Below are 15,891 nucleotides of genomic sequence, written 5' to 3' on the forward strand. Positions count from 1 at the left end.
ATTCAGTTTCTCATTTCTGTTGCTTACTTGTACCTCCGAACAAAGGCTAAATATAAAGAAAGCTTCTTTTAAGGTCGGTTTCTTCCTTATCCTTTATGTTATTGTTTTAATTATTTGTGAAGATTTGGTTTATACTTTCATGGAATATATCATGTTTACTTTGCTTTTTTCTTGTTATTTGGGTTTAATTGCTCGTGTTTGCAATGTCCTCATAGATTGATATTGAATTACTTTTGAGTAATGTTGTTAGAATGATTTTGTTTTTGGGTATTTCTTGTTTGGAATTGATAACAAAGTTGATTGTGATTAAAGCTTTGATGACATAGGCCATGAGGGAATAATCTGATTTGAGGCCTGATTTAAAGATTGCAATATATAGTTTAACATGGTACAATCCGACTCATGTATCAATTAGGATATTGCTTTTATTATTAGAGACAAGAGGTAGAGTAGAAATCGTAGTCACTTTAGGATCGGCCTTTAATAAAATGAGACGAGGCTCGCCAAATAAAATGCATAAATTGCAGGGCCCTCAATAAATGGTTATTTTAAATGCTTAGATTTCGGGACATGCCGTTTAGCAAATTTTGCGGCCTTCCCAAAATAATGACGCGTTAATATCTTTAGGCGCGTATTTAATAATGTTATCTCCCTAAACTCGGGTGTACATTTATGTGACCTAAATCCAAATCTTAACGGAGTCGAAATGTGTCAACAACCACGGGTGCATTGAATGCGACGTAGTTCGAGACGTGTTTTCACGACGTTGCAATTCCTTTAAAAAAATAAAATTAAGCGGTAAATAATTAAAATTGCACTATAGTTTTGAACATGTATTAAAATTAGATATTTTAGCCATTACAACAATTTAAGCGACCGTGATAGAACCACGGGATCCGGGGGTGCCTAACACCTTCTCTCGGGTTAACAGAATTCCTTACTTAGAATTTCTGGTTCGCAGACTTCATTTGGAAAGTCGAATATTTTTCTCGAATTGGGATTCAAGATAAACCGGTGACTTGGGACACCAAAAGCCAAACCTATCCCAAGTGGCGACTCTGAAATAAATAAACAAATCCCATTTCGAATATTGTCACTTAAATTGGAAAAACTCCCTTGTGCGTTTATCCCTCGGGGTGGGCGCGCCAAAAGGAGGTGTGACAACAATCACCTCGTCTATCTCAAAGAAAGCGGGCTATGTCAAGTAAATGCCCAATTTTAATTTCAAGAAGACTCAGAGAGAGTGCATGAGAAAATAGTTTATATGTACAATTCAACAATATCAAAACAGTAAAAATCAAACAGGTAGCACATTGCACAAATAAATCACAATATATATAAAATTAATAAAGCCAAAAAAGTCAACATGTACAAACTCGAATTCTGGTTGTCCCCACCAGAGTCGTCAGAGTTGCCACACCCCTTTTTCTACCACTCCCAAAAAGAAAATATGTGTATGTTATGGATTGTTGTGGGAGTCGCTGATTCATCACAAAATTGAGAAAGAAAGAAAGAAAATTTTGGACGTTAGGGTTTCGGATTTGGCCAGATTTGGTGGAGTTTGAGAGGGAGTTTGAGGACTTGGGTTAGAGATATGGAAAGAGGAGGAGGATACAAGGAGATGGAGAAAAAATGGGGTTGATTGGAGGTCGTCCACCGTCGGTGGGCGATTTCCTGCGGCGGAGTGGGGGCGGCGGGTGGTTCATTGAGAGAGAAGTGATGAAATGGATAATAAGGCAAAAATGAGGGCAAATTTTGGCTTCTTTAGGTTTTAAATACTAATAATAAAGATCAATTTTGGACCGTTGGATCAAAGAGTTATGAATGGATGAGATTAAATCTCTATCACTTAACCAAAACGACGTAGATTTGATATAAAACTACGTCGTTTTGACCCTCTTGTGGCAGCCCCATTTGGGACCGGATCTGGACTTTTTGGGCTCCTAGTTTTGGGCAAATTTTGTCTCAATTTTAATTAAAATAACTAGCCTAATTCCTTACCCCCTAATTATCTTATTTAGTCCTAAAAAATATATACAAGTAGAAAGAAAAATCCTTTTGGAATATATAATTTAAAGATGCAAACTAAAATATACAAATAAAAGGTAAAAAATAATTTTGGTATTTTTAATAAAGGAATGCAATATAAAAAATGCACAAATAACTAAAAATCATCCAACTACTAGTATTTCTAGGAGAATTAAAAGCATGCAAAAATTAGGTATTCATAGGTAGAACCTAGGGTTTTCAAAAATTGGGGATTTGGACCTCGATTTGAGATCCGATTTCAAAATAAATTATATATTTGGGTTCGTGGGGGAATGAATAATCGAATTTTGGTTCGAACCTCGGGTTTTGACCATGTGGGACCAGGGGCGATTTTTGACTTTTTGGGTAAAACTTTAGAAAACTCATTTTCATGCATTGGAGTTGATTCATTTAGCGTTTATTGATGTAATTAAGTAACTTATGACTAGCGAGCGAATTGGTGGTGGAATCAAGGGGTAAAGCGATAATTGAGATGTGAATTATATTCGTGGCATCGGGGTAAGTGTTTGGTCTAACTTTATCTTGAAAGATTAGGATTCGAGTACTATTTTCTATGTGGTGTTTGTCTAGTACGACGTATAGGAATGATGACGAGTATCTATACGTTGGTGTCAATCATGTTCGTGAGTTTTATATTGTGATTTTTATGACTTCGTTGTATTGTTCATGCTTTGGTGATGATTTCTATTGTTGGCAAAGTTTGTGGAAGTAATTGTGGCGTTTGAATATTGTGGAGCGTTGGCTCAAGTCGTATAGTGAAATGTGAAAGTGTAAGAGGTAAATTGAACCCTATTAGAGCATTGGCTCAAGTTGTAAAGTGAAAGTGAAAAAGAGAAAAGAATGTCTCCCTTGTCGGGATGTTCTTGTTTTTGAATTATTGTTCCCTTGCTGGGATTCTTATTGTAGTTTCATTTATTTTCTTGCCCTATTGTTTATGATTGTTGTTTGGGTGAGGAAGAGAGTTAAAGCACGAACGGTGATGTCGTGTATCGTTTGGTGAGAGAGTGATAAAGCACGAAGGGTGATGCCGTGTATGATTTGTGAGGAAAGAGTGTAAAGCACGAAGCGTAATATCGTGCTGCACGATGTACCATTCCGTGCCAATTATATTGAATTTATGGTGAGGACGAGAGTAAAAGTACGAAGGGTGATGCCGTGCACTTATTGATTTCTGATTTTTTGTTGACATCCTAGATATATTGTTTCTTTCAATCACCTGTTGTCCTTAAATTCTGAATTGATATCTCCCCCATAGCATGCTACCCCTACATATTTGACTGTTTATTTCTATTCTTCTTTTCCGCTGTATATAGTTGAATTGCACAAGTTTATGTGGTAGTCTGGTCCTAGCCTCATCACTACTTCGCCGAGGTTAGGCTAGGCACTTACCAGCACATGAGGTCGGTTGTGCTGATACTACACTCTGCACTATGTGCAGATCCCGGAGCAGCTTTTGGACCGTAGATCGGGTGGCTACCTTCAGTCCATGCGGAGATCCAAGGTAGACCTGCAGGCGGCCGCAGGCTCTGGCGTCTCCCTCTATCCCTTTATTCCTGTTTCATTCCCTTAATTCAGAAACAGTGTATCGTTTATTTTTCGGACTTTGTATGTAGTAAATCTTAGATCGTCTGTGACACCATGACAACAGTTCTGGGTGGTTAAGGCTTAAACAGTTGTATTAGTTACATGTTAAGATATTTTTATTGCTTTTCTTCCGCTTATTCTAAATTTCTGTTGTTTACACGTTATTGCTTTACAAATGTTAAAGAGTATAAAAAGGGTAAAAAGGTAATTTATTCAATAATTAGCTTGCCTAGCTCACATCAGTAGGCGCCATCATGGCTCCCAAGGGTGGAAAATCCGGGCCTTGACATCGCTAATGTATTTAGAATAATTATTTAATAATTTTCTCCAATTTAGCGACCAACTTTGGTCGCTTTTCTTGACAGACCAATTTTGGTCGCAAATTGTTGATAACTTTTTTCCGGATTTCTAGTAGTGTCATACCTATTCAATAAATTTCTTAAAACAAATATAGAGGCCAAACCCGTTGCTGAAGCTCTAGCTCCGCCACTGCTACCATCTCGATTGATGTAAAACTTATATTTTCATTTGTATCACCTAGTGACGGAGCCACTCATTAGCGAGAGGAGTCAATTAACACCTCTTCGTCGAAAAATTATATTGCATAGATAGGTTAAATTTTTAATTTCTATATATATATACTATATGTTGACTCCCGTTGATTTCTTCGAATGCTTACTTATTTATATTCTTACTCCCTTTAATGAAAATTCTAGCTCCGCCATTAGTATCTCCAATACTTACTTCTTGTATTAGCTTCAAAATCAAGACAACCATTTAATCTCCGAAAACTAATCAGCTATATCTTGCTTTCGGGGAAGACAACTTCTGATCGATGTTTCCGTGTTCTGAATCTCCATTCTTATATCACGATGGATTGGGTAATATTTCAATTGGCCAACTTCTGAAAATATTTTCTTTAATTGATATCCTCGTTAGAAATAAGGGTGTCAAATGGACAGAGTTAACATAAATTTACTTATAAATAGGTGAGTTACTAGCCTGCTCAAAGGTTACTTGGATTATAATAGGCTGAGGAGGTGGAATCCGGCGACCTTAACACATATCGATGATCGACGGTCAGACTTCTCTATAGCAACATCCATATATATAACGATCATTTACTATAAAAGTTAAGTTTTTTTAAAAAATTTAATATTACGTTATAAAATATGTTCTCTATAACAGTATTTCATTATATCAGCCAAAAAAATTGAAATAAATACGACTATTATAGAAAGATCTGGTTGTATATAAAAATTTAAGGTTCAAAAATTGAGAACGACAAGAATCGAAAGGGTACATTAATCGTCTTCATCCAGTTTATACTTTGGTATTTTGGGGTCTCTATCCAGATAAGAAAACTCTATGATTTAGCTAATCTTCTCCGTGACAGCGTGGAAGCAAATTGTCACCTTACAACCACGTGTCATTCCAATTGCTGACGTCTTAAGCAAATTCCCCGCACACCGCCATGTCAATATCCACGTGTCAATTTGGATATACATAGTACTCCTCTCTTAAGCTCCTCTATAAACAGCGAAAGATCGTTGATCACTGGGAGAACTAAACTAATAATTGAGTCTGCGTTAATTTTAGTGTGGGCGGGAAAAAGGCAAAAAAGAAAAAATGGCAACAGAGCAGGAAAGAGCAGAACTAGACCGAAAGGCAAGGGAAGGAGAGACAGCGGTTCCAGGCGGAGCTGGTGGAAAAAGTCTTGAGGCCCAGGAACACCTTGCCGAGGGTATAATTATTGTTCACCTCTAATAATCTCTTTACATATGTGGACAGAATTTCGTATAAATGATAGTAATTGACTTCGGTATATTTTGGACGGACGAAACGTAAACATATATGTTTTAGAATTTGCTAAAATTTAAAGAAATACATCCTCTTGTTTCAATTTATGTGATACTCCTTTTGTTTTCGAGACGTACATTTTTTAATTTTGTTTTAATTTATATAATTTTTATTTTTATTTTTATTTTTTGAGATTTGAACCTTTTAATTTTGACCGTAAAAGAATAATTATAAGTTATAATAATTAATAACTAAAAATATTTCAAAGACATAAAAAAATTGAATAAAAAAATAATTCATTTGACTCTTTGATTATTATCACATAAATTAGGACGGGTAGTCGGGTGGTATTAAATCCTTAATGCGTAATTTAAAAGTATTCGGTCGTATATAATTTGGATCCGGTATGTTTTGTTTTTCCTTTCCTCAGCTAATTTGTTTGGCTTTATGTACTTATTGCATACTTTCTCTTGGATTCTTTTTTAGATGTTTGACCGGATTACAAATCAGTTGTTAAACTCTTTTTAACTTTTTTTTTATTGATTAGTAAACTTAAAAAGTACTTAAAATAAATTTAAAACTGATTAAGACAACCCAAAAAATTGGGCAACTTCAACTTATTACTTTTTGATTTAAAAGCTATTTTTGCTGAAAAGTTATTTTTTTAATCCAATACAAACGGGTTCTGAATACAATAGGGAGGAGCAGAGGAGGGCAGACGAGGAAGGAGCAGATTGGAGAGGAAGGGTACCAAGAGATGGGACGCAAGGGAGGCTTCAGCTCGAGCGGCGCCTCGGGTGGAGAGCGCGCTCAGGAGGAAGGCGTCCCAATTGACGAGTCCAAGTACAAAACCAAGACCTGAATTTGAAGTTGATGATGATACTATACTTGAAGAATGCATGCTAGTATTCTAACTTTGGTTAATATATAAAGGGATGTTGTTCCAGCTTGTTTCATTTGTAGTGTTATACCCAAGTATGTAGTAGCTGCTAGTTTCACCTAGTTTATGGTTTGGGGCTGAGTTCGTGTCATAACAGCTTGTTATTTTCTTACATCTGCTATGTTTATGTGGCTTTCGAGTTGAATGTTATCATGTGTTTTAGCTATGAGGGAGCTTGATATCCAAATACAGGAGTTTGTATGGTTTTTCTCGGAATTTAAACTTTATGGGCTAAATTTTTAAGATTTATTAAAATTATGATTTTAGATTTATCATATATAGTAATTTAATAATTTTTTTGCATAAATGTATCCGTTGATAGTATTGGATTTGGATTCAGAGGAATTTAGTAAATTGCTACTCTACGTCACCTTGCTTAGCTCTTCAATGGCGGTCAAGGGGTGGGAAGTATGCTGAGTTTTAGTTTTTACTCGTAAAACGGTACAGTTGAATTTATAACATGTCTAAGCAAATCAATTTGATTTCAAAAGGATAAATAAATTAAGTAAAATATACTCTTTCGGGTCCATAATAAGTGATCAATTTATTTTTTTATTTTGATCCAAAATAAGTGTTCATTTATATAATCAAGAAAGAATTCAATTTATTTTTATAAAATTATTTTATGTATATATTCTTAAAAAAATTTCTTACTCCTCACATTAAATATTTAATTAAGGGTAATTTAGTCATACTAGGTATTTTTGTATAGAATTTAGTATTTTCTTAATGAGCATGCTAAAAATAAATTGATCACTTATTGTGGACCGGAGGGAGTAAGAGTTAGCGCTGAAATCGAGATAAGACAATAAATAGTTTGGTTTTGTCCGGTAACCATTATGAGTGGGAGTTCAGATCTATATTTGGGAGCAGTGCTTTCGAAAGCAATAATAAGATTATCAATAGACAGAAAATAAAATATTATTGAGATTAGAATAATATGTAGCATAAGTTTGTTAAAAAATTTGTGTCCCTTACGATAACTGTTGAAGTCATTATTTATAGTTATACTTAGGGAACAAGGTTCTAGGATTAAGTCCGTTTAAATGACAATTATGAGGGTCATTGATGAATGTGTAACGACAGGTTATGAACTCCAAAATTCATTATAACGAAGTGTGTATTTAATACTGAAAAATATTTTGCATTGAATGTCATCGGGTGACAAACATTCGTTTGTCTTTATTAGCAATATTCGCTTGGGGGTCTTCCCAGTGCCAACCAAAGCTGTTGTCCTCGATCTCGGTTTCTATTTGCTTCGCTTTCCGTCTATCTCTGATTCTACGTGTCGCTATATTATTTGAGTAGTTAATACAAACCGATTTTACCCTTTACAAATAGTTCTCTTTCTTTCTGGTGGCACATCATTGTGTTATCGGGAAGTTGGTAAAGATATCTTTCATGGCGAAAAATTTTCTGATCCCTTCTGAAAAGTTTCTGGCGCTTGATTAAACGCACGTCTCTTCGCATTTAATGCCCTGAACATGCATCATTTCACGATTTAGCAATACTTTCACCGGTTATCGAGGTAATCATGGTCACGATTTTAGCCACATGTTCCTTTACTTATACGCCTCATTCTTCTTCTTTTACACTTCACAGTTTTTCAAACTCTCTTAACTTTTTTGCACTCAACTCTTTCTTGCTTTCACTCTTCTTTAATCTTCTTCTTCAAAGATATCTTATAACCTTCTGCTAACCATGGCCTCCTCCTCCAAGAACTCAAGTTCTCTAAAAAATAAAGAAAGCACCAATGATGCTTTTCCCTTGCGGAAGTCCAGGTTTCGACATTTATAAGGGAACAACTCGTTTCCTTTTAAGAATTGGGTATTTGAAGAGTCACCACCTAACGGATTATGGTGCGTTAGGGCACCTAGAGCGATTAACTCATGTAACTAGTTTGCATTATTAGAGATTAGGGTAAGAGCTCGAAATAACCTTGAGGGGAAGGTGTTAGACACCCCTCGTGGTCCGCAACGGTGGGCCCCAACCGAACTTAAACTATGTGAATTAATCATTTTAACAAGTAAACAGTTTCAACAGGTATTTGCAAATAAAGGTAGTTTTCACATTATAAATACATATATGATCAAGGAAATTCAGATAATGAAAATAAGAAAGGTTTGGACAACTTACACATGTATATGTAAAGGAGAGAAAGTTTATAGAATTTAAACACATAAGGGAATTGGGAAAGGGAAGCCTAAGTTGATTAGCCTACAGGATCATACCCATGCAATGCGCGGTAATCACTCCTCAATGAGAGGGGCTAAGCGTTGCATTAGCACACAAGTCATCATATCCTTTTACTACCCATTACCCTCCCCTTAGTGGTTATATAAGCGAGTTTAATTAACGACCTCTAAGCGTGCTGCTACCCGTCCCTTCCTTATGGTCCTGGGGGAATTTAGGACCTCTAAATCTGGATAGTTCTAGACAACCTAAGGTTTTTAAAAGGTAAAAATCTAGGCGACAAGCAAAGAACACATAGGACAATCAGCTTGGGAAAAAAGCAGTTAAGGCTCACGTTTACCTCCACATGTACATAAGCAAATAAGCAGCACGTCTCAAACACAGATTTTGAAGAAATTCAGAAATCCTAAGAGTATGATATCTCGATGAATGTGTTACATATTCAGGATATGCATAAGGAAATTGACAGAATCCTAACCAGTTTGCCTACTGATTTTATAGCATGTTAAGCCTGGATAATTTTATACATAAACAGAACTGGTTTCACAGTTATTTAATGTCCTAAGGCTTGCCTAAGTGTGTATACGCAGTCACAATTTTGGGAAACAGTTTGAAGTTCTTTATCCTATAGGCATGCTTTTTAGTGATGTGTAATAAGACACTGTATGAAGTTCCAGTTTGAATATGATAATTACTCTATGGACATGTGTTCTATCTTTAATGAGTGAAACTGCTATTAGTTCTTATTAGACACGCATACTGACTGAGCAAGTGTGACAACCAATTAAACCTACATGCATGTTTTCTAAAGAGACGGCTTTGAATATATGTTGTAATGAAAGTTGAACCTTAGTTATTTTAATCCCTATAGGCATAGTGTCTAATCATGTAAAGCAAAGTAGGCAGAACTTATTTCAACCAAAGCAAACCCTATAGGCATGTTATCTAACAAATACATTTCAACCAAAGCAAATCATATAGGCATGCTATCTAACAAACACATTTGAACCAAAATGAACTCTATAGGCACGTTATCTACCCAACTTTACCCACAGTACCATATAACTACCCTTCCTTTTCATTAATCACCCTAATATCTGTTTGTAATTAATTATTATAGACCAATGATTGAATAAAAATTACATAAATAAAATATAAATTAAGCTATAGGGAGCCTGAAGTAGGCCCAAAGCAAATCCTGGTGTACCCGACCTTCACTAGTCTCAAATGCCCAAGATTCATTGCCACATTTGTGTCCAGGTGTGTCAGAGTTCCCTAATGACCTCAAGGATCCCGGGCAGTGCTCACACCAGACTTTCTCAAATAAAGACTAATTATGTACAGTGTGGAAAAGCCAGCAATTGAGCAACTAGGGGAAATAAGAGACAAGTAGAGGCCTCGTACAACCATGGGAAGCCATAAATAGAGTAGGAATCAAGGGGATTAGGGATGATTTTAGGTGGCGGTGGATAGGGTTAAGTTTGGTCTCAGAGAGAATTAGAGCAAAAAAGGTTTCAGGGGCGGCGGGTGTAGGCAAATAGCTAGGGTTTGGGGGTCACTAGGACTAAAAAAGGAAAGGGGGAACAATAGTCGTTGATCTCTGTGATCAACGGTCATGATTAAAAGGATTTGGGGTCGGGTTGAATGTTATGGGTTTGACTGGGTAGATTTGGGCCGATGTGGGATTGAATTTGGGCATTTAATTAGGCTAGGCCCAAAATAGAAAAGGCTATTTTTTAAATACCTCTTTAATTGATAAAAATAATTTCTAAAAATAGTTAATAAATTATAAAAAAATAATTTTCATGCCTATAAATATTTTAAAATAATTACTTAATATTTTTAAAATATAAAAGGCTATTTTTCGGCAAAATAATGTAATAATGCATGCATAGGCTATAATTGCAAAGTAATTGCAATTGCATCCTAAAAATATAAATGTGGCTATTCGTGCAATAATTGAAACTTAGTACAAATGCAAATGACAATATTAAGCCACGAAAATTATTATAAAACTATTTGTGATGTAATCAGTGATTGTTTTATAAATAAAATACTGAGATAAATTAATTTAAATATTTTAAAAATGCAGAAATTGTATGAGAAATACTAATTGATGCCAAGACATAGTTTTGGAAATATTATGGGGAAAAATTGGGTATCAACAATGCTGCCCCTCCTACGGTGGGCACCATCATTCCCATAAGACTTAGTACAACCAAGGATTTTGAAGAGAAGTTTCCTTTTACAAATTCTCGTACATGGGATGTTGGAGTGTACCCTTCTTCCATCCGTCCTTCTAGCATTCCTACTGTGAAGGAGGATTGTGGTTGCCATGATCTGAACATTATCGCTTCCGATCTGGTAGAGTGAGTAACTTTCCCTAAGAAGGATTTTACGTATCTTTATATGTACCCTTTTCATTTTGAGCTCATTCTCATTGAGCGGGGGACTTGACCCCATAATCCTAAAGTTCTGTCATTGGTATCAAGTCTGTTTGGCACCAGTGAGACCCTCTGTGTGGCAGACAGTAGCCTGTCTATGGAGGCTATGCCAGGAGACGAGGGAAGATCTCTCCTTGGCTCGCATGATGAACCTATACTCCCCCAAGATTTTTTGTGGGGGAGTAGACCACCATACTTTGCTCACCAGCATGGATGATGACAACGACCGTGGATGAATGGAGCAGTTCGTTATTATTGCCACCAGGGATATCATCCCGGCTACAACTCCGTCTTTCCATGAGTCATGAACTCGTATTCATAAATTCAACGTCTGTCTTTTCTTTGATAAAAGGTTATTTTATACTGTTACTGATCCTTCTATTTTTATTATTTCAGCAAATCGATGGATTCCCTAAGGGTTGAAGTCTTAGACCAGTGGGTCTAGAAGATTCTAGATATTACCACACCTGAAACCCACTGGTGAAAAGAACTGGCCTTCAAATACGGGTGGAAGGCCAAAAATCATGGTACGTTGATTCGTGAAACTAATCTTGTCTTCATTTTATTTTTGCGTATAAGATCATGGTTAACTTCTGTTTTCGTCGAATTCATGTCTTCCGTAGGGATCTATTACCGTCCCCAAGGAAGATGTTTTGGCTTATCCCGCAGAGGCTGCGAGGTTGTTGAAGGAGGCCTTCACCCGAACAGGCGCCATAGGATTCACTTTCGGTGCAGTTGCTTCCACTTGGAGTCCCCAACCAGAGAAAAAGCAACCAAAAAGGTGGTGTTCCTCCTCGGCCGAGGGCAAAAATAAAAAGGTGAAGAATGTCACACCCCAGCCTACTGCAACCACTGTAGTGATTGATGATGATGGGTAAGCTAGTGATGACGAGGCTTCCCTACAGAGGAGACAACGACCTTCATCAGCTCAACATGCTCAATTTGAAGAGCTTATAACACCAACTGAGGATGACGTCCAAGCACTCTAGGGAGAGTGTGATATAGTGGAGAATGCCAATTCTCGCTTTCGAACCCTAGTTCCTGCTCCCGATATTATGAGGTTGAGTACCGGGCCTCTTTCGCCTCCGGTTGATAAGCAACCTACAACCAACACTGCCTTTGCCGCAGCTGCTTCTCATCCCACAACACTATCAGCTTCATATCCTTCCATGTCGGTCATACCTTCATCACCAGCAATTGCTACATCACCCCCACCGGCGGTAGACACCCGAGAGGAGGATGTCCCTCCTCCCCAGTCCACAACCCATGGGAATTTGGGGCATAACTATTCGCCCTCCTTTGCAGATCTCAGAGGAGGAGGAGCGTCTCCTTCTCGATCTCTACCGAGTGCCATATGTTGTCCCGGTCGTTGGAACTCACTAATTACCCGAAGTCGTTGGTAGATAAAGATAAGAAGAAAATACACTCTCTTTCAGGGGAGTGTATGATAAATAATAACATGCACAACACAACCGAGGTATGCTATTTGTTCCTTTATTTCTTTTTGTCTTGTTATGACATGATTTCTGATTTGAGTTCTTGTTTTGGAGGCTAACTTCCTTGCTTCCGAGGGCCTTTAGAAGTTGATCCTTGATAAAGAAAGACTCACGTCCGTGCGGGATCAACTGTTGGTCGAGCGGGACCAAATTGCTGCTTGCCTCCCGGCACTGGAAGCGCAAGTTGCCGAAGCCGGTGAGTTGGAGGCCTAGTTGCAGCAGAGCGAGCAAGAAGTGGTGACCCTCAACTAAGAAGCCTCCCAGTTAATTACACAATTTCAAGAAGCCAAGGCTAAATATTCCGAGGTCCAAATATAGTAGAAGCGTGAACCACAAAGCTGAATAAGCTGAGAGACTGAATAATTTGGAGGCAGCTTTGAACTACAAAGCTGAATAGGCTACTGCAGCTGAGGATAAGCGTGCCCAGATGGAGTAGAAGTTTAGGAAGGTCATGGAACACAATAAAGGTCATATCTCCACTCTCCGTGACCTTGATACCAGCCTTAGAGCCACGAGGTCCGAGCGAGATTGCCTTTCGATCGAGGTTGATCGGCTCAAATCAGAGCTCTAGCGCAGAGGGATTTCCTCACTGTTGAGAAAACATATTCAATATATAGAATGAGGGGAAAAACTTGGAAGAGGCCAAAATGGGCATCATTGATTTTGATTCCGAGATCGTCAAGGCCCGAGAGCTGGAGTCAATTGACCGAAGGCACCTCCCGACTTGACCCGATGCAACTGACTCTTCTGGTTCCATTCCGAGTTCTCGGTAATTAAGGAGGAACTAGAAGAGGATAATAATGAAGGTCAAGATCTCGAGCAGGCGTCAGACCCGCCTGCTTGTCCTGGGAGCGCAAATATTTCTCTTCCCCCGAGTTTTGGAGATGCAGTAGTTTAGTTTTTTGCTTTCCTTTTCTTTTATTTTCCTTTTATAATACTTGTGATGCTTGGCACGTTTGTTATATAAAAATACTTTTTGTTTAAGCATTTTGCAAAGTTTACTTTTTTGCATCGAATTATGCAAGGCTTTGGGTGTAATTTTCTCCGATAGTATTTGGGTTTCGGGCATAAATTCTTTCGGAACCACCCCTACTGTGAGTGTTTTATAAAAGAGGGCCCTATTATGTTTTGTGCTCTTGAAGAGGATGTTTCCTGTTCATTTCGGTACTAGCATTTGAAGTACTTGATTAACTTTCAAATGATAAAATTAGTTCATCGTTTGGACAATAACAAGATTAAAATAAAAGGACTTTACTTTGTTCCTCCCATTTTTAAAGTTTAGTCAAATTGACTCTCGATAAGCGAAATATATTGTCTAAATTGTAAAAGAGGAAGTATGTATTAGTCCATATCTTTGTTGTGAAACTTACTATCATCAGCAGAATTTGATGACGAGTCTCTTCAATTTTGATAACAAACTTAATAAGGTAAAATTCTGAATGGGTCGAAAAGTGAGAAGTGGGATACAACTTAATAGCTTCTATTTTGTCGCTCAGGCAAGTGGCAAATCATGCATTTTGCTATGTGATCTTCCAATTTTTTAGAGCAATAAAATCAACTTTGTTGGTGGGGTTAGGCGTAGAGGCAAATTCATTGCTGATGTGTTGTTAGCCTCCTTCATCATAGCCATGTCAATCTTCACATGTCTGCCTGAATATACATATCGCATAATGCTCGATCCCTCTATAAATTATCAGCCAAATTTAAGATTATCAATAGCAGTGTCAAGATTTTAACTGATCTCAATGATCTCTACATTACTACAACTCATTTGGGTTTGGTCGGGGAAAAGGGTAAGAAGAAGAGATGGCAACAGAGCAGGAAAGAGCAGAACTAAACCGAAGGGCAAGGGAAGGAGAGACAATGGTTCCAGGTGGAACTGGTGGCAAAAGTCTTGAAGCACAGGAACACCTTACCGAAGGTATATATCATTCTTGTTTACCACAATAATCTCTTTTCCATATGTGGCTGGAGAATTTGTTCAATGAGTTTTATTATTTAATTTAAGAAAAAGAAAAGAAAAGAAAAGAAAAGAGGAGCATAGCAATTAGCACATTATCTGTATGTGCCCAACTATGGGATAAAATACAATGCTATGAATGTTATTACGACGTAGTAGAGTAATCTAATTGTTGAACCCCTTTTTTCTGCATTTATTCTATTCTTATATTTTCATAATAACAATAATAATAATTTAGTGAGGCATCCTATAAATAGGCCCAATTGGGGAAAACATGCTCTCACAACATAACCAAAAGGTCACAACATTTCTTCCCTTCTGATTTCACTCTGTCCAATATGACAGACCCGAACAAATTCAACCTCCCGAGATTCTCCCACCACCCCCACCCTCATCCCTCCACAAAACCTTCCACTTACGTGTTTTCTGTGCAATAGAAGGTCATTTGCTGATCAGAGATCGATGGATAAACACAATGACAATGTGCACACAAAAAACAACTTCATATGTGGGATTTGTAACACTGCTTATAACAAATATATATATATATATATATATATATATATATATATATATATATATATATATATATATATATATATATATATATGTATGTATGTATATGTATGTATGTATGTATGTATGTATGTATGTAGTGTTGCCTTTATTCTCTTTCATGCTACTTTGCTACTTGTTTATAGTGTAGTAAGTATTCGTAAAAGACATAAAAAATTTAACTTCACATAATAATAATAATATTTATTGGTATGAAATAAGTCAAGTTAGTAAGATGTTAGACATGTGTTTGCAATATACTATCTTAGATGATTTTATAAAAGCTTTATATATTAATATGAAAATTTGAGTAGCTTAACTAAAAGTTTTAAACTATTTTTGCTATTTAAAAAGTAGACAATCATTTTTTCTTTTTTGTACTATTAGAAAGTTCATTCGTCCCGCGACGAAAGAAGGTTTTGATTTCAACATGACTTTGATATTTTGCCATTTGAAATTTAAAATAAAGAGGAGTATAGGACTAATAATACTGGAAATGAATTTTACTTTTGATAGGTGGTGTGTATAACTGATAATATTTGGTTACTTTTTCCAAATTAGGCTCATGGTCTGAATATTAATTTTAACCCCTTTTTTTGTTTTAATTTTGACTTTTGAATTTCAGGCGTTCCCTGTTAAATTTTTTAAACAAGTGGTCAACTTTTATATACAAAAGCAAAATTGGCAGTTAGTGAAAATCAACTGATAAATATATTTTTTTTCCTTTTTCACGATTTGTTAGGAGTGTATATTACTCCACATCTTTGTTTTGAAACTTACTATCATCATCTTGTGATATGAATGGACAGATTTGGACTAATCATTTATAAATATATAAAACAAAACTAAAAAAGACTAAAGAGTCTTCCA

The 15,891-nt window shown here is 36.6% G+C and overlaps 1 protein-coding gene across 1 annotated transcript; it reads left to right on the plus strand.

Annotated features, from left to right (window-relative positions):
- The first annotated feature begins 5,180 nt into the window (after positions 1 to 5,180).
- On the plus strand, positions 5,181 to 6,539 carry LOC107763333 (em-like protein). The gene is made up of 2 exons (XM_016581812.2): positions 5,181 to 5,377; positions 6,132 to 6,539. Exons 1-2 carry the CDS (start codon positions 5,263 to 5,265, stop codon positions 6,293 to 6,295), a joined length of 279 nt encoding a protein of 92 aa, XP_016437298.1. The 5' UTR covers positions 5,181 to 5,262; the 3' UTR covers positions 6,296 to 6,539.
- The last annotated feature ends 9,352 nt before the right edge of the window (positions 6,540 to 15,891 follow it).

The sequence above is a fragment of the Nicotiana tabacum genome, chromosome 11 (genome assembly GCF_000715075.1).
Source record: "Nicotiana tabacum cultivar K326 chromosome 11, ASM71507v2, whole genome shotgun sequence".
In the NCBI taxonomy this organism is placed as follows: Eukaryota; Viridiplantae; Streptophyta; class Magnoliopsida; order Solanales; family Solanaceae; genus Nicotiana; species Nicotiana tabacum.

What these genes read in the sequence shown, in the direction of transcription:
- LOC107763333 (XM_016581812.2), top strand. Translation starts at nt 5,263, where the DNA reads ATGGCAACAGAGCAGGAAAGAGCAGAACTAGACCGAAAGGCAAGGGAA. An exon ending in CCAGGAACACCTTGCCGAGG is followed by an intron (nt 5,378 to 6,131) that starts GTATAATTATTG and finishes TGAATACAATAG; the next exon opens with GGAGGAGCAGAGGAGGGCAG.